The sequence below is a fragment of the Syngnathus acus genome, chromosome 13 (assembly GCF_901709675.1).
Source record: "Syngnathus acus chromosome 13, fSynAcu1.2, whole genome shotgun sequence".
Taxonomy (NCBI): domain Eukaryota; kingdom Metazoa; phylum Chordata; class Actinopteri; order Syngnathiformes; family Syngnathidae; genus Syngnathus; species Syngnathus acus.
In genome coordinates, this window is record NC_051098.1 from 9431984 (window position 1) to 9455747 (window position 23764).

A 23764-nucleotide genomic window follows, 5' to 3' on the forward strand; every position below is an offset into this window, starting at 1 on the left:
ACTGCTTTTTACGCTGCAAAAAAACATTATTGTGGGAATTAAAATCATTTTAAACTGCTTAAAATATGTATCAATGAGAAAAAAACAAAAATATTGATTGGCAATGCTATGTTAACCATAGCTGTTCTCTCATATCTCTGGTGTGAACGGATGGATGGTTGGATGAAAATGCTATTTTAAATACAAATTCTCTGTTTAGGAAGTGTGTCCTATGTGGCCCCACGCATTTAAGTTGCCCATCCCTGCTCTAATACATTTCACTCTCATGCAGCCTGATGTGACCATGATTTTGAAAATACAATTGTCTCATAGAAGTTGTCGATGGTGAATGGCCATTCTAGGGACTTGGGAAGTTTTTCTGTGTTTTTCCAAGCTTTCCACAGGCACAGACACAAGCTTTGTTAAACAGTCAGCCCCTTCCACGTGACTCACAGTTGGGGGTGGTGACTGTATAAATAATTTAATCCGTGGAGAACATCTGCCAAACTCCAGGAAGAGCTCCAAGAAGTTACACGCTGGTCATTGAAAGCTCATGAGATTTGACCTCTGGTGAGTTAACATTTGCTGTGTTTAAAGATCATTGATATTAGTTTATATGAAAATTATTTTGAATCTGTATTGACTGCTGTTTTATTTCATGCAATACCTAATGAGCAAATAAAACTGAAAGCTGTATTTAAAATGATAATGAACAGTATAATATGAAATAGGTATTGTGTGCGCGAGACAAGTCATCAATAGATAAAATGATGCTTCATCCACCAGATGGTGCTCTTTTTCTTTATGTACTTTATACTGCAGATAGAATTGTAAAAACTGCATGCAGGAGTGTGTGACAAACACACACTATGAAAAATAAAGTTATCAATCCATTGAGTAAATTGACAGAATAATCAATTCCAAAACTCTTTGAATGACAGCCTTACTGAATATTTATGAATGGATTTAATTTTCTCTTTAGTTGACCAACTTAGGCTTCTGAGACAAGATGGAGCACCTGGAGAACTCCACCCAGCCTTCCACACACAGTCCTCTTCACGCACAGGCGGGGCAAAGCAGCGGGACTGCCTACATGTACATTTTAATCGTCATCTCTTTCTACGGAATCTTCCTCTGTGGAATCATGCTGGGCTACTTCCACTCCAAAAGGAAGGAGAAGAGGAGGACCAACATCTTCACACGCCTCGTGCACGAGGAGGAGAAGCGGGAGTGGGGCACGCTCCCCAAAAAACACAGCCTCTGCTTCCCGGGGGAGGCTGTCACGGGAGTGCGCTCGCTGAACCTGGCTTTGCCGTTCTCTGGTAACCACGGCAACCCCTTCGGACATCTTCGCCATGAGGGCGCGCTGCCCTCTCCGCTCGCGTGCGCGCTCTGCACGGAGCAAAGCAGTGTCAGCTCTCTATGCTCCTCTGCGGACACGCGCGTGGCCATCGAGGAGGAGGAGTCGGACAGCGGCAGCGGGGAGAGTCCGGATGAGACCCCCAAGGTGACAGTGGAGAACAGACGGGAGGATTCTGGCTGAAAATGAAGGAAAGGAAGGATCGCACGAAACCTTGTCATGGGGGTTTGCAAAGACAAGAACCAAAGATAATCACACACTTAAGGACAGATCACTGTGTTCAAAGAAATACTCTGGTAAAAGTGGGCCTTCTGATTCAACTCAAGTACTTAAGTAAAAGTAATAAAAATGCAGTTTTTATTTGCGATGGATGGATGGATGGATGGATGGATGGATGGATGGATGGATGGATGGATGGATGGATGGATGGATGGATGGATGGATGGATGGATGAATTTGGGTGGATGGATGGATCTAATTGTTCAACTATAAAATATTTATAGAAAAAATGCCAAGTTCATTTTTTATGAACAGTATGAAAAATGACAACAAAAACTCGGTACCATAGCGACCTGTCAAGGATGTATTACCATTACTGTCTGTACTCGGTCAACGTCAGCTGGAATAGGCTCCAGCTCACCTGTGACGAGACTTGGAAAATGAATGGATGATAAATAAGTAATCCTCTCTTGGGATACATTTTGGTCGGCTACATCTATTTGTATTGTGTAGCGTTACCTACACGCATCAGCTCTGAAATTATTCTTGTGACGGTAAAATAAATGAAGCCATTTTATGTTGACTATTATCACTGATAAGTGCTTCACCATTACTTTTTTTCATTCCAATATATATGCAGACTGGTGATTTAATTGTGTGACCAATGTGCAAAACAGATTTTCACTTATCCTAATAATGCTGTTGTGGGGTAGTGCACAAGAAAAACAAGCCATTCTGCTGTGCTTACCGTAAAGCCATTTCACTTGTGCTGTATCGATTGTATTCATTGTCTGTGCTGTTTAGTACGTGTTTAATGAAAGAGTCATCGGAAGTTTGAACATACGACATCCAATTGCTCTGGCTGCCTTCCTAAGTGGTTTGTGCCCCATTTATGTAAAAACACCACTGAGCTGGATGAAAATGTAGAATTTTCTGAAAAAACTATGCCTTCCCTCTCTGCAAACCCCTCTAGTTTGGGGTGATGACTCATCCTGCAGGATAACTAACGAACCGGCCATCTTCTTTTGGCTCAGTGGACTAAAACTGCATTTTGTTCCTTTTCTCTTTTATGCTCTAGAGCTGAAATGCACCTGGAACCCACTTGAAAGATTTTTAATAGACTTGTCAGTAAATGTCGATTTTTTCTTCCTGATATGTGCTCTGATCATCTGTGGTGTAAATTTGCATGCTCACTATAGTATACATTGTGAATGTTAATATTTATCACCATATAAGGCTTGATTTAAGTGGTAAGTGAAACGAGAGAGCTGGAGTGCTCTCGTTTTGTTGTTATACACCATCATACCAATAGGAGGTAGTATTTTAGCGGTTATTCAATGACCCAAGTATAAATCGAATGAGGGAAAGATGTGTCCATGTTATTTTTGGAACTAACCTTCTCCACGTCATTATTCCATGCAAAGCAGAGAAAATATACACTACATGTTGCAAAGCAGTTAGAAAGGGCTGAATCTGAACAGCCTGGTCAGTTCACACTGTCTTCATAAAGATAATGATGCAAGGTAACAGTATAGTGTAGTTTAAATGCCAAGGTTGTTGGATGCCTAGAGACCTGGGTGGCAGCTGAAGTCAGAGACTTTAACAGGTATTGGGTTGGAATGTCATCTCTCTTGAAAGAGCCTGAGGCAGTGCTGGTAGGGACTCCCTCTTTCTGCCAGGGTCTTCCAGTGCAGTCAAGTGGGCAATGACGGTGAGACCTGAAATGGTGCAAGTGGAAGGAAATCCTCCTCAAAGTGTTCTGTTAATGTTGATCAAGGACTGTTCATAACTGTCCAGAACAAGTTAATCTTTTTTAAATCTCAATATTTATAACATGAGTGCAAATGAGTGGCAGAGGTTCTTGATGAAGTCTTTGATGACCGTTAGTACTATTTTCTACGATAATTGACGAAAAGCGAACACCCTAGCATTCAATCAACAATAACACTACAAAAACAACTCTCCAAATGAACATTATTCTCTTGGTATAGGCAACATTTCCGGATATACAGTTTTTTTTTTTTTTTTTTTGCGTAAGCAAACCTAATGTTGTGGCCAGGGAGTGTATTGGTTGTCAGGCTCTCGGTCTCACTACACTACAAAGACAGCTTGTCACACCAACACAAGCAGCAGTCCAGAGGGAGCACACGCAACACCTTTCTTGTGATATATGGAAAGAATAATTGCCTTGACAAGCCAAGAAAATGCATGGACAGTTGGCAAGCGATGCCTCAGGCAAGAGATGCCTTTTGCCAACTGAAGAAATTGGCTCAATCTCTGTTTTTATTTGTTGTTGTTAGGAAAATGTAACATGCACCAGTGTAATTTGACTTACAACAGCAAACAGCATAATTTAGAAAATATTGTTGAATGAGTTGTACAGCTGGATGAGATTATGTATGTTAGTGACGTTAAGCAAATACATTCCTTAACTAATTAACTAATGTACTGCCATTGATCAATTTTCTATATTTGATCTCAATGAATCACATTTCTCTTCTTCTATTTCTGCCATTTTCTTACAGATATTAACCTGAGTTTAATCTTGGAATTAATGTGAAATCCTCAACTTTAAAATATATTAATTTAATTAAATAATAGCTTCTTTTGATCATTGAATACACATTTTCTGCAAAATACGACTGTGGCACACAACGTCAAAAACGTACTAAGCTTTTTATATTCTTTGTGAAAGAGCATTTCATGGCATTTCATGGCATTTCATGACTTCACAGGAAGAATATTTCATTGGGTCACATTAATTTCTTTCTCCCGTCATCTGTCTTCTGTTGTTAGAATCTGACAAGCTGATCACATTTACGCTGTCAAGTGAAAATGTATTCTCTCTTATCAGTGATGAACACGTTGCTACCCTCAGACAGATTATCAAGCTCCACTGGGGACATCTCCTTCACATCCGAATCGTGACACAATGCACTGCCATGCTGTGATCTTCCTGCTCACACGTCCTCGTTCCTGATACGAATGAGGCCACTGTAGCGCACACTAAGAGGAATTACATTTTCTATGCCTCTTGTAGGCACCCGGGCAGAGTGGCGCAGATCTGGACTCATTGAAGCATTCAACATCCTATTTTCTCTTTGACATAAACACCACTGAATAATTCATGCAGAACACGGACACGCACATAGTCAAGTGCAGACGCACCCACGTGCACACACACGCACACACACACACAAACAGAAGAACATTAAATCAGCCTCTACAAGGAAGATACGGGTGAAGCACTGCTGAGTTTGTAGTGTGTCCTCTTACTGTACTATTACAGTTGTGTGTGTGGGGGGGGGTTAAGTGTGTGCATGTGTGTGAGTGTGTGTGTGTGTGTGTGTGAGAGCGAGAGAGAGAGAAAGAGACAGAGACAGAGAGACAGATAGACAGATAGACAGACGAGCGAGACAGAGAGAGAGAGGCGGGAGGGAGTGTGCAAAATTAGACAAGGACAGAAAGTACAAGAGTTTTTCTCAGGACGAAGAGCAAGAAGGGTGTGAGTAGCTAACTGGACACACAGAGCACCTCCTACGCAGAAAGCTTGTTATTAGTGTCCCCCAATGGGAATCTGTGTGCCTGACCACCCCTAACACACACATATGCACATCCACACAATTTGTTACTGCTTCACTTCACAAGCTTTTGCTTCCTTTCTCCCTCAGGAGTCATGTGAGCTTGTATAATAAATCAAACATTTTAAAGTACCAATTGAAGCTCATATTCCAAATTAATTAAAAAGTATCTCAAATGGTGGCCCCCTGCCATTGACTAGACCAGGGTTTGGCAACCCAAAATGTTCAAAGAGCCATATTGGCCCAAAAAAAACAAAAAATTGTCTGGAGCTGCAAAAATCTAAAAGCCTTTTGTTCCCTATGGATTAAAGTGTGAGCATAGTGATAGAATGGCCACGAATATTAATATGTCAGAGAGATGGTAAAAGTGAGTATTTTGGTTGAATTGCAACCAAATTTCCATCAGCTGCAATTGTTGCACGCACACACACAAGGAAGGAAGTCCTTTTATGAAAAGTCACCTACCGCATGGGCTGTTCGTTTTATAACTGAATGTAACTAAAGTCAAGCACAAAGGTGTGACTGTCAAATAAAGCCGACCCAGGCCCTAAAATTGATTGCCGATTTGTTTGCCGCTGTGTCTCAAGCTTAAGTAACTCTGTGGGCGGTGTTGCTCCTTCCTGCCAATTTTGCTTTACTCACTAATGAGCTAAGCTGTCGTTCACTGTTAAAGTGCAAGAAAAAAAAAGGAAATGGTGTCGCTATTTTCTGAGTTGACCAAAACATGCCCAGGGTACTTTGTTAAGCTTTTATAGTGAAACAAAGAAGTTTGATTCTTATGCATGACCCATCTTGTGGCCTTTTTTTTTGTAGAAAAGTGCATGTTCGCTAAAAAGACGGACGGGCACATCTTCACCTCAGTGGGAGTTCCGGGCGGACTGAGAATGATTCTTCACACTGTTAAACATACTTTGTGCACACCAATTTACTGCACGGACTCCAGCGAGTGCTTCTGACATGTAGACCATGCATCTCCCCTGCGATGAATTTAAAGGGAATGAGGAGAGCTCCTTCAGGGATCAACTTGACTTGCACTGGGCACGAAAGTAGGGCTCTCATACTCATAACCTACCTGCTATCCTATCACAGACCTTGCTTTAAACTTGCCTTACATACAGGAGTTTGTGGATTTAGAAATACACATTGGTTCTCATAAATATCCCTTGCAAGTCATGCTGGAAAAGACGTCAGTTAGTTCTCTTAGTGCTTCCTGATATTGCACTGCAGATCAGCAATAACGTGCAAGTCCTATTAAAAAGAGAATAATGTAATGTGATCATCATCCGCCTAATTAGCACCAAGCAGGAAGCGCACTATCAAAGTTTAACTCAGTCACAAGGGAGTTAGTGTCTAAAATAATTTCTTCCGATGAACAACGGCTCCACTGAGTGCATGAATGTGTGTCTACTATCCCTGCTGCCACATTCTTAAAAGGATGAAGCAAATCAGATGACATTTTTAAGTATTGATTCAAAGTCGTGAATCCAGACTTTATCTCCTTGGTAATGAGATAAAACAGTCTTTAGCAATGACAGAATTTTTTCAACATATCATTTAAAGCTGGTGCAGCTCGGTGGGGCACTGGTTGGCACGTCCGCCTCACTGTTAGGAGGGTGCGGGTTCGATTCCACCTCTGGCCCTCTCTGTGTGGAGTTTGCAAGTTATCCCCGTGCCCGTGTGGGTTTTCTCTGAGCACATCCCAAAAACATACTTGGTAGGCTGATTGAGCACTCCAAATTGCCCCTAGGTGTGTGTGCGAGTGCGGATGGTTGTTTGTGTCTACGTGTCTCTGATCTCCATGGATACCAGCTGTGCACCAGGGAGAAGTCAAGTTGAAGCAGAAGTGAGTGAGTGAGTGAGTGAGTGAGTGAGTGAGTGAGTGAGTGAGTGAGTGAGTGAGTGAGTGAGTGAGTGAGTGAGTGAGTGAGTGAGTGAGTGAGTGAGTGAGTGAGTGAGTGAGTGAGTGAGTGAGTATATTCAACATGTCTCACCATGGTTTCCATCATCACTCAAAATCAGAACACCCACAATGGAAATCTTATCCACATGATCGTCCACCAGGAATTTCAGGCAGTGATAAAGCATTTGAGTCATTTCATCACCTCTTTAAATGTCCCAACCAAGTATTACATGCCCACGACTGAACAGGTGTTAAATTCTATATTTATAACTTGATTGTGGCAATTTAATCTAAATAACATAAAACAATGTCAATAAAAGTTCTATTCAATGCAAGTTAAGGGAGCAGTACTATTTTAGTAAGAGAATCATGCCGCTTTAGCATACATGCATGCGCCTCTTCTGCAATCACATCACACGTCAGCATCAACATACACCCTCCCCTGCTTGCACTTCTCTCCCCCTTCAGTGACTCAACTGAATTGCAGTCATTTTTCTCTTGAGCTGCCTGGGCATCAATACGACGTCAGACAAAAAATACTGGGTCTCATTCTGGTGACGGCAATACTAATAAAACACTTTCTACTCTCCATGTGTTCAACCACCATTATTGGTAAGAGAACGTGAAACGAGATGGTGCATCATGTCAAAGTGAATATCTAATATAAAATGTGACAATGGACTTTTCTCTTTACCAAAATGAAATGATGAGGGGGGGGGGGTGTTGACAGAAGAATAGGTGCAGATGACATTGGGGACGGGGGGGACACTTCCCCCACAGATTCAGAAGGACAACGATCCGTCCCCCTCCACTTTCGTCATGTAAGACGACAAAAAAAATCCAGTGAAACTAATGGACTAATGTTCCTCTTCCATCACGGCGAGCATGCAAATTTTAATCAACCCTCCTCCAACTCAGAAAGGAGACTAATCTTCCAAGACAGACAAAGACTTCATGCTATCTACTACAGTCATGTAAACAGATTCAGGGTTTGAATCAAGCCGATAATTCGGCCTTTTAAATGTATAAAAAACAGATAGTAGAAAGTTTAGTCCCATTCAGACATCATAGTCAACATCACATAATGCACTGTACTCGAGTACAGATGGGATTCTACACACAGGTACACATTTGACACAATGCCAGTGTCTACGCAATGCCCCGAACTTTATTGTTCATAACCAGTGCGCACAATATGACCTATGAGTCATGCTGGCTGCACTTCCTGAAGCTGTCTGGCTGGCCACTGGATGACAGGATGGATGCAGCAGACAGCCGCAGTCTTGGTGCTGCTTCCTGTCTCTCTCTGGGCACTTAGCAACCACTGGGCTCAGGCTCAGAAGTTTAAGGGACAATTAAAGAAAACATTCGTCATCGCCCTCCAGGCGAGAATGCAGATTACTGATGAAATAAAACAGAAACAAAGAGACAGTCGTTAATAGAATAGTAGAATAGAATATAGAATAAATCTTTTGCTTAATATTGGGCAGTTTCTTTGCTGAACTGATCATGGTTTTGTTTTGCATTGACTGCTCAATGAGGAAGCATGACTTTCTGATCTACTCCATAGTGCTACACAGTTAATCAGAACACGGAAGGCGAACATACTCTTTGAGGGAAACAAGAATGGCAAAAATCCTTCAACAGTAGCATCATTGATTCTATTGAAGAAGGGGACAACCTTCCTTGCTCAAAGCCAAGTAGCATAAAACACATCGAGTTGGAGTATTTTTCTCAACCTAGCCGGAGCCAATCCCTGTTGACTTATAGTAATGCAGATGGCTGATCACTCATCAATCATAGGGCTGACAAATGCAAAGGGTAAAAAGCAGTCCAACGTCCAGGACAGCTAAATGGTCAGATCAAATCAGGACAAGGAAAAAACCAAAACAAGCCTGGCTTCATTTTCTCCATCTGCTTTTCTGAAATATTTCACTTCTTTCACACATTCTCATCAGCAGCCAGAGGCAACAAACAAACAAAAAAAGCTGTGAGAACACAACAGAGAATTTATTTCATCAGTATAAAAAAAAAAAAGCTATGAAAATGTTTGATTTGCTGCAACAACATTGGTGAAAAGTGGCTCTGACTAGACACAAATAAATCCATAAAAGATAAAGAGCCAATGAAAGGGCACACATATGTAACATTAAATACTTTTGCTGAGTCCAATCAGCTTTCAACATTGATGCTTCCACTTGCCTCACTGGAAAAATATTGTTCAATTTTGGAAAATTGCTGCGTTGACTATTATAAGTAAAAGCCCCATCAAGATGTGGGAATGTCGTCATTGGGTCCCAACATTAGTCACACACCATTTTAATGGCGGCTCACGTTATTCACAGAGGTCATATCAACACTAAGTCTCCATAATGTATTAAAGGATGAGTGGGTTTGCCAAGTTCATTTTCCAAAACAACTAAAGTGTTCTGATTGTGATTCTTGTATTCTCCTCACAAAGCGTCAGCAGGTGAGTCATGCTCACAAATCAGTTATTCCTGTCACTTCTTTTCATCAGAACAACAAAACAACATGGAAATGGATGTTGAGAGTGCAGTTGCACAAGCTGAACTTCTGTCTCACTCTGTCTCACTCGTTCTGTCTTTCGCTATACCCAATTTATTTCGAGCAAAAATGGAAGCACACACCTTTCGACAGACACACACACACAGAAGGAAAGAGTGTGACGTCAAACGCTTCAGACCCATTCACAGCATCTAGCCCCCTCCTTCAACGTTATGGTTGCCAGGTCTCTGAAAACCTGCATGAAGGAACAGAATTATTGGCTGCCAAGTCTGGTGGTAATGAATGGGGAGCAGCTGGCCATTTGCCAGGGGACAATTGCACATCATGGAGCAGCACGGAGAGGAGAGCCCAGTGCCCTCCAACAGGAGAGATGAGAGTTTATATATAGATAATGCCAAACTCACCTGCCGCAACATCAGGCACTCTGCCAAAACATAACTAGATCCAGTTCAAAATCTTTAGCCAAATTTCTGCCCTTACAAAATGAATAATGTGCAGGTGGCAACAGAGGGCAGTGTTTTCACTGTCCATGAAAAATATGCTTGAGTTAAGGCATCCTAAAGACGAGTGCTGAAGAACAGCTATGGATGGATTTTGGAGCTGATCTTCCTCTTACTTCACTATTGCAGCCAATGCCGATTTTTCTAATTTTCTAATGGTTAGATGACCACACTGCAGACACCCTCTACTAGCCTAGCTGGGACCTTAATGCATTCATTCCCAAACAGTGTGGTGAGAGCGGCAGAGAGAACAATTTTACTGAAGTGGTCCGGAAATATTTTGCTCACTGCAAATAACGTGTCTTTGTTCACCTACCTATGCCAGCAACGTATGGTGATAGGCAGAATTAGTGTTTCGCTCAAGAGCACACTGCCACACACCACTACCTTTAAAAATGCATTAACTGTCAATTGTTTGCTCACATGCTCATATACTTAATCTTCATTATTTTTAATTAGATACATCATTTACTATTTTCTTAGTTTCACTATAGTATATGATGAGAGAAGAACAGGGACTCTGCCTTTCAAGAATACTGGATACTGTACTGGACTATGTTTAAATAAATTTCATCTCAACTTTTGAAAATGTAAACACAATACAATGGAGCTTTGCAACAAACTGTACTACTTGGTGGAAATTGGGTAATAGCCATTCCATGATGTCACAGTTTGATGTATGTGGACTAAATGCGGGAAACTAAACTCTTTTGAATGAGAACTGAGCTACACTTAAGAGACACAACTCATTTGTACTCAGCTATTATGGACAACTGGACATTAACTACTACTCCACATTTTGCAGGGAACAGTTACATGGAAAATGACTCCATCAGACCAACAAAGCAAGTATGCCAGGAATCTCCAAGTGGGCTTGGCATTAATTATCAGTTGGACTGCAGTGCGTTTTTACCTTCTTAAAGACAAAGTCAGATTGCGAGAACTCCGATGCTGAGAAATGGGGAAAAAAAAATCACGAACCTAACAGAGTTTGAACTGAAAGCTCATGTTGGTAGATGGTTAGCAAATATATGATTGGTTCAACAAAATGAAGACGGGAGGGCTCGGCTGTTGTGAGACCTATTGTGCTATTCTGATGCTAATTTATTTTTGTATCGGAGCATTGTTGGACTGATAGACAATGTAATCACTTGTGCTTGCAAACTATTCAACTTAACGATTGGTGAGCAGGAAAGAAGCAATAACTATTTTCAATGGCTGTTTAATCAGGATTGCATGTGCTACAAATTGGAATCACAATCATCTTTTTCTAGATGCAAGCATTTGTTAGACTGATTTTTTATTTTTACTTTCACTTGAAAGTACAAATGTGTGTTTTAAGTGTTTCATGATGGCAGCAAACTCAACTTAATTCACAACAAACAAATATGGCAGATAATAAACAATTCTTCAAAAAAAAGGCTCTGAGTTTATGTCACTCTAATTTATCATCAAACAAACTAAACATAAAATTAAGAGAATTATTCAGTGTATTGAAAAGAACAATAACTCCTTTTTGTATGTGAAAATACTATTGTAAAATACTATTGCCTGAACTAAATGGTTGCTGACCAAACTGCCTTGAAGGTGCTAACCTAACACTAAGACAAAATGAGACTTGGCCATGGATGGGCCAACACTTGGATGGATGGATATTTTTGATTAACATTGGCATAGTAAAATCAATGGTAGGGTCCACCCTTTGGAATAAAAAATATTATCCAGTGAGTGTACTAGGTTGTCTGTAGTATAAAGATAAATGGAATAAAATGGGAATGAGGGTTCCAGGTCCAATTTGTGTGTCAGCATTTTCACCCAATGATTAATCTTATAGCGAATCAGCAATCATACAGTGGGGAATGCATCCTGTCTTCGACATCAATTTTCTTGTTTATATTGGATCTTGTGGTATATTTCTGCCGAGGAGGACCGCCTTAGTATTGGCAGAAAAGAGTGAGTACCAACAGACAGTTAATGAGACTGGGACAGGAAGTGGCAGCGCGCTACTTCCAGGACTGAATTGTTTTGACTCGTACAGTAAAGCATCCAATGGGAGTCGTGACGCCTCAACCTCAGTCTCGACACACTTGCGAGTGTGGGAAAGAAATTTAGGAGCATTTTACGAAGCTTTTTCCGTGAACAGAGAAGAGGCTGTTGACTTTTATTACGCAGGCAGTGGGGGTGAAGTGAGTTGTTAATTGATTTCTGTTTATCAGTAATCCCGCCACAGGCGCAGCGACAAGCAATTAGCCAGACAGCTCCAGCTTGATGTGCACATAACAATGTGAGTGTGTGGAGGAGGATATGTATTAGTCATGTGGGAGAGTGGAATTAGGCTGACTGGATGGGTCATACATTTTTAAAGGGGACATCTTGTTGAAATGTGACTTTTTAATTGGTTGCACACAAGTAGTTGGCACTCCGGACTCCCTGCCCACTCATTAAGTGTGAAAATAAGCAAAGTAAGTAAATCTTTTGCTGTCTGCCTGTTACTGAAAATGCCTTTGTGAGCGAGCTGTTCTAATTTGTGTCACCACTATATGGCTGATTCCCACACATGGGGGATCACTGTGAAATGCCATGGTCTATTGACAGAGTGCAGTGTATGAACTGCTGCCCGATAGGAAAAATGTTTTTATCTTCTTGAGCGAAGCCTTCATCTCTGGCAAGTAGAAGCCTTTCTAGTTTTAATGCCAGGGCTCATCCCCTGATCGTTGTGGTAGCAAAAGCCAGGCTCCCAGTTGGCCTAGCTGTATATGGGGCAGTCCACTGGTAGAAAACACAAACTCAGGTCTGGAGGCCGCATTTGATTATGTGGCCCGTGATGGATGGATGGACAGACGAACGAATAATTAGTAAAGAAAACACCATAAGGTATATATGTATTATGCTTGTCTATGCCAGTCCGACATTTTATTTAGTTCACTGCAAACAAGCCCAACTGTAATATTTCTAGTACAGCACTGCTCATTTAAAAGTGATTTTTAGAAACCCTCAATGTTTAAAATTTCATCCAACATATTATGGGTGACATCAACAGACTTCTAACCGAATAAGGACACATTGATTTCTGAAAGCTGCAAGGAGGAAAATAAACAGGAAATCTGAAAGAGCCCTTTTCATCCATTTCTGTTCTCCAGCTGGGAAAAATCTAAAATTAAATTATGCTTGTATAAAAAACAAGACAAGCAGGTCATTGGGGGATAGCCAATGCTCACATCAAAGGCAGCGAGGAGGCAAATTTATGAATGAAAGTGGAAGCGGCTCACAGTGATCCATAACGGAACAGACTTGACAAGCAGCCAGAATTAGAGGCCACAGTGTGTGTGCGTGCTTACAAGTAAAGGGCTCTCCACTCTTCTTTTTACACACACACACACACACACACACACACACACACACACACACACACACACACACACACACACACACACACACACACACACACACACACACACACACACACACACACACACACACACACGCACACACACACACACACACACACACACACACAGCAGACTGCAGTCCCTCATCACCCCCCGCCCAACTGGTTCTTTGGTGGAGTCGAAACATGAGTCATCGCTGGACTTTTAACTGCGTCTGTCCCTCACTGTTGCAGCAGAGCTCCAGCATATGTCAATGGGAACAGCAGTTACTATAGAAAAGTAAACATGCAATGAGGTTTCCAACATCAACAACATCCATCAAGGCTTAAAACAGTTAAAGGTTTAAAGCTTCATCCAAATCCCAACTAGATTCTAGGCACATGAAATATAATAAAATGAAACATAAAGCTCCTATTCTTTTCTGATAGACCTTACAAGGATGTAGGTGTCTGATCATGTTAACTATTTATAAAAGCAAGGAACTATTTATAACATAGGTGGGTACTCAAAATGGATACAGAATTAGATAACTACAGTGAGTCATTTTACAAAAGCAAAAAGTACCAGAGGCTTGACTCTTTTCTCCAATGAGTGAATCACGTATCAAATTGTTTCACAATGACAAATCTGACCTGAGATTGCTGCTTCTAACCTGGTACACAAATATTGTAGGACAAAACATATTCCAATGTAGCATTATAAATGTTTTTGTCTGGGGCTTCAATTTAAAAATAGAATCAATTTGATTTTGCAGACATGAAAAAAAAAAAAAAAAGTGCCTCTTGCGTTCGCTGACGTCTAAGTCACGTGGTTTGCGTCTCATAGCATGTGGAGCTGTCCGCGGTGCTGAGCGCACACTCACGCTGGAGACAGCGATGCTCACACCACTCGACAAGACCGTCAACGCAAACTAAGTCCAAACAGGTAAGGATTTCTAATTCAGTCATGACTTGGCCGAGATCTCACATGATTTTCATCACATGAAAAGAGGAAGACTTGGTGTGTTTGAATTATTTTCTTTTTATTAGGCTTTTTCTTGGGCAGCTGTTCAGCAACCTGATGCTCTGATCTTGTGTTGTCTTTGTTTGTGCATGATTTCTTTGACTATTTATTTTTGTTATGACTCTCTTTAGCCATTGTTGCCTTCTTTTCTATGTTTACAAGTTTAATATTTACACAGAAAAACGTTGTGTGTTTAAAAAACAACAGCAAAATTAAAGTAAAATAATTAGTAAAAATTAATTAAATTAGTCAAATAAAATCTCTTTACTATTTGCTCATTTCCGGTTGTTATTAAAAGCACACTTCAATGCCTTTCTTAAGATGATGCATCTCAAAGAGGCATACAAACATTATTTATCCAAATTGCTGTTTGCTGGTAATAGTGGGTGATGATTGCTGTTTAAAAGGGTTTGCGCATAACTGTGGCTTCTGTGGGTACATTAGTCTTACGGGGTTGCCTTGACAACGGGGCCGTGACTCACGGTGAGCATCAATTTAACGACTAATGAGATTTGTAGGGGAGCTGAATGCTGCTATGCTGCTGCAGGATGTGATCCTCAGATAAGAAGCAACAGGCGGCAGCGATAGCATCACTGCAGCGCTAAGCAGTCCTAATAATACTAACTAATCATGACGCTCAAGCAGTGCACAGAAAAAGATGAATTAATACAACAAATATTCCTATGTGGATATTCAATTGCAATTGACTGCATGAATTAATGAAGCGGTCGTTTGAATAGTAAAGAAAATCAATACATCCGCTTACTGGTCATATGACAACATGCGCATATTCTGTGACAAAAGCTGTGCCCAATGTTTTCACATTTTGAAAACAATCATACTTAGATCTCAGTGGTGCTATTGTAGTTATTAATGTGATTATTATTCATTCTAATTAATAGCATGACTGACAAAGTATGAATCCATGACTGTGGTTGGACTGTATTAATAGTGAACACTGAACTGCACTGCATCATAGTGACAGATTTTATTTTCTTAACCTATTTAGTTAAAAGAGAGAGGAATACAACAAATATAGTACAAATACAGCTTTCATCCATCTTTCTTACTGCATTTTATCTGGGCGAGGGACCTGTAGCATGTGAATTAAAATTTACTGTTACATCCTGCGCATACATACATACATACATACATACATACATACATACATACATACATACATACAATGTACGTGTATAAGTAAAATGACAACACTCGGTGAATGCTGCTTAACGTGTACACAAATAATTTAATTAATTTTTTACAAATATTAAGGGCTGCATTTTTGAAAGCTGTGCATCTGTGCCATAAAATAATAGCTCGAGGATCCTCATTTTTGTATTCATGCAAGGCTCACTTTGCATATTTGCCTCTTTAGCTGACCGGTCTCCGCCAAACTGGACACTACCGTCTTGGAGATGGTGGAGTGGCAATTTGGTGACAGAAATTTGATCTAAATTATAGTAGACAGCTGGTCTAATGCAACATTTTCCATTCATAAATATGTGAACAGTGGGCGTTCGACACTTTGAATCATTGTATTGTATTTTTAAAGCAACCCACTGGACAGCATACTTTCAATCGATCGGTGGTGAGAGGGTGGTCGACTTCACACTGCTTTTTCCATACTGAGATGTGAGACTTGTTCGCCCCATTTAAACGGACTGAAATGAAACGCCTATATGCCATGATTGAAGTGGTTGGCTGTGACCACTCCCACATCAGAGCAGACCTCTGACTCACACATCTTACAGCCTGACATTGGGTCTAACTCACCTCCGCACAGTTACACCACATGCCACGCAGGATTTTCACCTAATTTCACAAAAAAAAGCCTTTAAAGTATTTTTTAGACCATACAATTTAGTACAAACACGATCAAAATGCTCAATTCTGGTCTACCAAAGGTCACTGCTGATTTGTGCTTTTTGGACTGTCCTCAGGTTTCACAATGCTGCCCTTCCTCTGCAACTCCACTAGAGGCAAACATTCCCTCCTCGGTTTGGCTCAGCTTCTGTTTGTCACTCTCTGTCTCCACTGCATTTATGGGGCTACTCTCCGAGAGCATCGACTCAGGGAGAGTGAATCAGAACCGCAGCAGTCACCTAATGCTGACATGATCAAAGCCTTGGAGTACATTGAAAGCCTTCGTCAGAGAACAGACTCACAGGAGAAGCCGCTTCTCCCCAACGCCGATCGCCACTTGGATGATGCTCAGAAGACGCACGCCACTCTAAGACTGGCTCCTGACCCGATACTCGCTGATAATGACGGAGACAACACAGATGAGGAAAGGAGCGAGGATAAGAGTGAGGAGCTGCTCCAAGCCGTACTCAGCACTCTGCAGCAGACCGAAAAGGCATCCAAGCCCACTCTGCCTCGTCCTTCCTCGCTGGCGGGTGCTGACCGGAAGAGTGGCGTGTACGCCAAAGTGCCGGAGCAACGGGGTATCATGCCTCACAAGAAGATGCCCTTAATGTTTGAGGAGGATGAAGAAGGGGAGGGTGATGAAGAGGAGGGGGAGGATGATCACGAGAACCCCTTCAAACGCACCAATGAGAATGTTGAGGAGAAGTACACGCCTCAAAACCTTGCAACGCTGCAGTCAGTCTTTGACGAATTGGACAAGTTTACTAATCAAAAGATGACAAACAAACGACAGGAAGAGGACGACGATGCGCAGGATGAAGAGGAAGAAGAAGGAGAAGATCTGTTCAATCTAAGAAATGTGGTATATGATGACGAAGGAGAGGACCTTACAGACTGGGGTCCTGGAGAGCAAGGGGAGGAAGAGGAGGAGGAGGAGGACAAACATCAGTTGGACAGGAGCCTCGATTATGTCGATGATGAGGAAGAGCAGGATGAGGATGAAAGGTATCCAGTTAGGAGGTCAAATGATCCAGACCAGGTCGACTACTACCTTCTCAAAGTGTTGGAAAGAACTGAAGAGGAGGAGCAGAAGCGAGCAATAGAAGAAGAGGAGAACAAGAGGGCTGAGAGGCGAGTAACTCAATACAGAGATAACATTGACCCACGAGTTATCTATCAGCTCATTCAAATCTCACGGAAATACCAAATCCCGCCTGAGGATCTCCTGGATATGCTCAAGACAGGAGAAACAACTAGTCAATGGAAGGCCCAAGAGAGCCGAGACAAAAACAAATTGTGGAAGACATCCTCAAAGAAGATCTACAAGATTCCCCAAACTAAATTCTACAGCAGACGTCTTCCTGTCAGAAAGAACAGCCCCAAAAACCTGCAGAGGGAAGCCATCCTCAACATCCTGGGGTTGGGCAATGCGCAGAACCGAGATCCAACTCCCGTCTGGAAGCCGTACAGAAGCCCTGCGTCACGACTTCACGCTCTGACAGCGGGGCGCCCGGGGGACGACGCTCCCACGCAGCGACGTTTCCCTCCCAGCAAGTCAAAGGACTATGACGACACAACAGACGGCGAACTGGCGGCGTATCTGGCGTCTCAGATGCTGGCGCGCTATCCCGGCCCAGCGTACCACTACGGCAAGGCCGGCCAAAAGCGGGACGAGGCGGGGCAGAACGCGGCAGACTCGTTTGAACAGGCCATGCAGGATTATTTGGATCAAATGGACTCGAGTAAGGTGCTGAATAAAAAGAGACAGTCTGAGGATGGCGAGAGAGGCTTTGATAACGAGGCTGTGATGAAACTGATGAGCTACTTCAACCCAGAAAGTGAGGACAGTGAGAGTGAAGCCAAGGCGGAAAATGGCATATGAATCAAGTGGCAGATATGAATCATAAATAGGTGCATCTCAATAAATTAGAATATCGTACAAAAGTTCTTTTATTTCAGTTCAAAAGGCCAAACTCCAGTATTGCATAAATAGGACGCAGGAAAACTCTTTTCAAAAGTTCAAATTCTAACCAATTGAAAATGTGTAGGTAACATACTGTAATATTCAGATTTCTCTAGATCATCAGGAAATATATTATATATGTGTATAGTGAATTTGTTTACAGTACAGCTGCTAAAATCAATTAAGTTTCACAACAATATTCTAATTTATGTTCGAGATGCACCTGTATTTCCATGTATATAATATTGTGTTGGTGGAAGTGGACAGAGACAAAAATTAAGTATTTTCAAAGATATAAATATGCAGTCAACTGTGGTTCCTCTGTAGGTTTACTGAATGTCTTATTTATTAGCAGAAATATGAGTGTTCTGACAATAATTTGAGTTAGTTGCTCAACATCCCGTACATGTGACTCGCCACTCCTGACGACACGCACACACACGCGCACACACACACACATCAGTGTTGGACCCCCTTACTTTCACTTGTGTTTGTTGGCAATTCTTTCCTAAATGTGGGCATATGTGACATACTTGAGGTTAATAAAGCATTGACTTTATTTTTCCTTACCGAGTTGTGTTCTTTTTTTCCTCTCATTGACAACATATAGATTTTTTTTCAAATCAGCAAACAAGAAAAAAAGCTGTTGAGAATTTTTTTTTTCTAGGAAGCTAAGATGTAATGCCACAATAAAATAAACAATAAAAATAAAATCATAGCCACTAACACAATACACTGGAAACAATTCATAGACAGTGTAGTAAAATTTGTAGGGCAATTATGAATGCAATATTTAGTTGTACTATAATTAGGTATCCTTGCATACACGGATAAAAGTGCTATCTGTTTTGTAGAATCAATTTAACATGCATCTATCCAACCATTTACATCCATTACAAGCCATATATAAACAACCATTCAGACTTATTTTTGCACCTATGGACAAATAATCCAAGAAAGAAGACCGAGCTGAGATTTGAAGCCAGAGCCTCCCTCTCAAGAAGCAAAATAAGACAACCAGAGTACATTTTGTAAATATAGTATGTTAATAATGATTTCTTTCAAAAAGAAGAATTTTTTGAAATGTGAGCTTTTGCAAAAAATATTGGGTGCTAATTTACAAAAGCACTTTGTGGTTCATGACAAAGTGAAAATATTGCACAGATTTAAACGTTCTGGTTTATGTCCTGAGGTGGGAGAGGTCTGTCATAGGCTCAATACATAGGTTTGCTCATATATTCCTCCATTGTCTGCAATGACAAAACATGAAAAAAAAATGTTCTCATGAGTCACTTCTCTCCAAACCTACGTTCACGAGGGCGTGTGAAAGCTTACTGCACCTCTTGGAGTTCGTCAGCCTCCTGCAGAGAGACACCCACGGCCACTTTGGAGGTTTCTAGCACTTCGCCTCCCATCAAGAATTCATCCAAAATAAAATACGCCTTTTCAAAATTAAAAATAATGTCCAGCTCACACACCTGATGATGAAGCAAAACACAATGTACCACACACACTGGACTCTAAGGGAATCACTGCATTGGTACTTACCAAAATAAAAATATCTGTATACAGATAATAAATATATATACACACTAAATATATATAAATAAGTAAAATAAGAAATATGTAAAAAAAATACAATACATATAAACATTAAAAACATGCAGTGCTAATTTTCTAACCACTTTGCCGTTTATATAGATATTACTTAGCAAATAAATTATTACATTTATTTTAATTTTCCAATTGAGTGTCTTCTTACATGGCCATGATGTATGTCCTATATTACACAGCCATTCAGGTATTTATTAATGAGGTATTTATTAACAGTAATTTGAATTCCAAATTTAGCTGTCTGGCAAGTGCAGCATTTTAAATCAGACTTGGTGAAATCTTTTGTGCACCGTTGCTCATTTAAAAACTTTGCATATGCGCTACCTTGGAAAAAAAATTAACCAGCATCTAAAGAAACAGCTGTACTGAACAGACGCTTTAACAAGAACAGCGGAATGTTACATAAAACATGCTGTCCAATCTTCTAAGGTAACAATAGAACAGATGCATCCTGCATAGAAATTAAGCTTTATAATGACATGAGGCACATCATGTTTGGTTAAAACAATGTATCGGTACTTACATTGCCAAAGTATTTATCCAGCAGTTCAACAAATCTGTGCAGCACCTCAAGGCTCAGCAGCTCATTATCTTGCTCCTCCAGACCAGTGCAGAAATACAGGCTGGCGTACCTGCAGTGGAGGATATTACTGTGAATATATTGCAGCTACTTTGATATGCTAACCGTGACATATGACGTGAAAAGGTAGCGTAAGTCTTATACGACAAGCACATAAATTATATAAAAAACACCAAGATAAACAGACACAAAAGTATATCACTAGCTTTGTAAACAATTGTTTTATTTCCAATGCCAAGCACTAACACGAGAATCCAAGATGTTTTTCCTAGACAGCACATCTGTGGTGGGACACAATCTCCTGAGTTTCTTATTGGAGCAAAGGGTTTGTCAAAATGGCAGACTGGTCTGCAAGGTGAGATAAACAGTTTCTACATTTCATGCATATGAACCTTTTATAGACAATCTTGAGGTCTCTCCACTGCAGGAAGTTGCACGAGCGCGGCGTACGGGCCAACACAATCATCATCATGTCCCGGATCACCTTCTTCTTCTCTCGATCTGTTAATGGTGTGAACCATTTCTGCAGACGTAGCTTTCCCTGCTTGCTGAACAGCAGCAAGAAGCGAATCTGGAGAGAGCATAGAAGGAAGGGGTGTCAAACTCATTTTGTTCGCGGGCCGCATTGTAGTCATAGCTTCTTTCGGAGGGCCATTATGACTGTCAACCCAAATAAATGCATGAGCACCTCATATTATATACAGTAAAAGCTACAAAACAAACTAACAAATAACTCATTTTCAAAATCAGACGAGTAAAAACTGGTCAAATATTGAAAAATATATTATTAAAAAGTGAAGACAATTTGCAATTTTAGTAATGACACACGAATTTGATGCACAATTTGTCTTCGCGGGCCAGATAAAATGATGTGGCGGGCCGTATCTGGCCCCCGGGCCTTGAGTTTGACACCTGTGATATAAGGAAACAAAACAGAACTCAAACAGTACAATTCAGCTCTGCCAAGTTTAAACAGTGTGTTGTGGATATTCCACACTGTGACAAAATTGTTGGTAACGTCAAAGAAAAATAATATTTAAAAAATAGAAAAAAGTAATAATAAATGAAACAATGAAAATTAACCAATGAAAAAGATGCGTCTTTTGAATGGTCCTTCCAGAGAATTATTAAAAAAAACATGCATGGTAGGCCGATTGGCCTCTAATTTGGCTGTAGGAGTGAGCGTGAATGGTTGTTTGTCTTTGCGTGCCCTGCATGTGAGAAGTAGTTACTGTGCGTGTCATGGTGTGTGAAAAATATAAACATGGACCAGTTGGAGCGAAGAAGAGAGTTTTTTCAGCAGATTAGAAAGAAAACTACAGAAGAGCATGGTGAAGGTAGAGGATATTAGATCATCTCCAAGTAGCTTGATGTTTCTGTGTCTACCTGCAAAAATTGACAAAAGGATTTGTCAGGAATGAGTTGAGCCAGGGTGACCAAATGCAGCTTGAACCAGGATTTTTTGAAGGGAAAGGGAGTTAGAAGGGAGACCGGTGGGGAACTGACGACACAGACAGGATAGAGACTCATGGCCAGCAAACAGACAGACAGACCGACCGACAGACAGACAGACAGACAGACACACCGACAGAAGTCCACTCGGACGAGGTTAAAATTCTGACCCTGAGCCTCCAGACAGACCGGAAGAAACTAGACGACAGGAACAGGAACACTGGGCACACGGGCAGGGCTTAAATACACAAGGTAACAAGAGGAAGCAGGTGACAGACATGACGGTGATGAAGGGGTGTGTCTGAGGAAAGTTGCCGACCGAGCGTGCTCTGGCATGGGCGTGACAGGATTAAGACAAATGGAAACAAAAGAGCCCAGAACAATTTTCAAACAACTTAATGGTTAGAACCAAGGTCAAGGTACATCAGTTTCAGTCACACAATCTGAGGAAGACAAGGAAGACACAAAATGAGATCTTAATAAAATGGAAAAAAATGCATGTTGACCAGCCACAAAACTTTTGAGAGAATATTCTTTGGACAGACAAGATAAAACTGGACACTTTTGGCAAGGCACTTCAGCTGTATGTTCATAGACGTAAAAATGGAGCATACCAAGATAAGAACCCTTACCTTACTGCAAAAAAAGATTTCTTTAACAGAGAGGGGCCAACAAATTTGTCCGTGTTAATTAATGCAATGTCATAAAATCTAATGATTCCAAAACCCCCAAAAGACTTCTTCTTCTTCAAAGCTGCTTATTGCCAGCAACCTGTTGGTGACCTCTGATCTAGTAAATGGCAAACACCACCAGTTTGCAATACACTACAACAATAAATGCAAAGAGTGACTCGAGAAAGCACTTTGCCCTGAGGAGCACCTGTAAACACTTACCACAAGATAAGACGGCTTATGTAGAAAAAAAAGGTCGCATTTCGTTCCCAGCAGCTCACAGTTTCGCTTTGATTATTATTAGATTATTATAAGGGATTATTTTAGTTTTTTGACGATCAGAACTTTTATTGTCATTTATACCACAAAATTGAAATGCAATTTAGCTATTGAATTCTGACATATATAAACTGCCTTAACTTTAAATAAACAACTACTGTTGCATGCAGAAGAACCCGTGCAGCACACACTCACCATTTTGTCTCTCAATCTCTTTTAGAATCATGGGACTCAATCTCACAAGAGGAAGAAATGTCCTATGGGCGGTGAAATTGCTCCTGCTGGGCTCCTGCTCCTTACATTGTGCATCACACCTTCGCCACACCTACACGTAAACACACACACGCAGACACACACACACACACACGCACACACACACTCACAGTGTGAGAGAGAGAGTGGGTGAGAGAGAGAGAGAGAGAGAGAGAGAGAGAGAGAGAGAAAGAGAGAGAAAGAGAGAGATTGTGCGCTTTTACAGTCTGCTTTAAAGATGTGACTGAAAATTTTTGTGTTTTACTCTGCATAGTAGTTGAAATTCTTCACTAGTCAACAGTGGTCACTGTTGATGCTACACAACACTTGTGTGTAGTGTTAAAATATTCCAGCGTCTCATGTGAAACAGAAACAAGTTGTTTTCATTAACATTAGAAATGTTGTTATTAACTAAATATTTAACTCTAAATTAGTGTCAATTTAAACTCCTGTTTTTTCTCACATACTGTAGAATATTACCACATGTAGTATATAAAAAAAGACCATGTTTGTGATAAAAGTGAAAAATGTATTTAATTCTACCACCCATTCGAACACTGCTTAATTGCCAGTTTGTTTGGTGAATTGGGAATCATCACAACAATGTTCCACTTTTCCCTTTCTTTTC

General features: G+C 40.8%; 3 protein-coding genes across 4 annotated transcripts; 2 read left to right on the plus strand and 1 right to left on the minus strand.

Moving 5' to 3' along the window:
- Positions 1 to 237: 237 nt before the first annotated feature.
- Positions 238 to 1572, plus strand: kcne4 (potassium voltage-gated channel, Isk-related family, member 4). Its single transcript, XM_037267016.1, has 2 exons — positions 238 to 549; positions 962 to 1572. Exon 2 carries the CDS (start codon positions 989 to 991, stop codon positions 1520 to 1522), a length of 534 nt encoding a protein of 177 aa, XP_037122911.1. The 5' UTR covers positions 238 to 549; positions 962 to 988; the 3' UTR covers positions 1523 to 1572.
- Positions 1573 to 14283: 12711 nt separating this feature from the next.
- scg2a (secretogranin II a) lies at positions 14284 to 18847 on the plus strand. The gene is made up of 2 exons (XM_037268474.1): positions 14284 to 14378; positions 16400 to 18847. The coding sequence occupies exon 2, from the start codon at positions 16408 to 16410 to the stop codon at positions 18205 to 18207; it is 1800 nt and encodes a 599-aa protein (XP_037124369.1). The 5' UTR covers positions 14284 to 14378; positions 16400 to 16407; the 3' UTR covers positions 18208 to 18847.
- Positions 18613 to 23253, minus strand: ap1s3a (adaptor related protein complex 1 subunit sigma 3a). Of its 2 annotated transcripts, none has more exons than XM_037268481.1 (5): positions 23080 to 23253; positions 20875 to 21053; positions 20426 to 20534; positions 19629 to 19766; positions 18613 to 19538 (listed from the first exon to the last, which is right to left on the minus strand). In XM_037268481.1, exons 1-5 carry the CDS (start codon positions 23080 to 23082, stop codon positions 19503 to 19505), a joined length of 465 nt encoding a protein of 154 aa, XP_037124376.1. In that variant the 5' UTR covers positions 23083 to 23253; the 3' UTR covers positions 18613 to 19502. The 2 variants fall into 2 exon arrangements, with proteins under 2 accessions (XP_037124376.1, XP_037124375.1); XM_037268480.1 differs by having other exon boundaries at positions 18613 to 19541.
- Positions 23254 to 23764: the final 511 nt, after the last annotated feature.

Bases quoted from the DNA above. Each gene is read 5' to 3' on its own strand.
- kcne4 (XM_037267016.1), top strand. From the start codon at position 989: ATGGAGCACCTGGAGAACTCCACCCAGCCTTCCACACACAGTCCTCTT.
- scg2a (XM_037268474.1), top strand. From the start codon at position 16,408: ATGCTGCCCTTCCTCTGCAACTCCACTAGAGGCAAACATTCCCTCCTC.
- ap1s3a (XM_037268480.1), bottom strand. The intron at 19,767-20,425 runs GTAAGTACCGAT...CTTCATCATCAG, and splicing joins TGGATAAATACTTTGGCAAT to GTGTGTGAGCTGGACATTAT. The intron at 19,542-19,628 runs GTGCAGTAAGCT...GTTTTGTCATTG, and splicing joins AGGCTGACGAACTCCAAGAG to CAGACAATGGAGGAATATAT.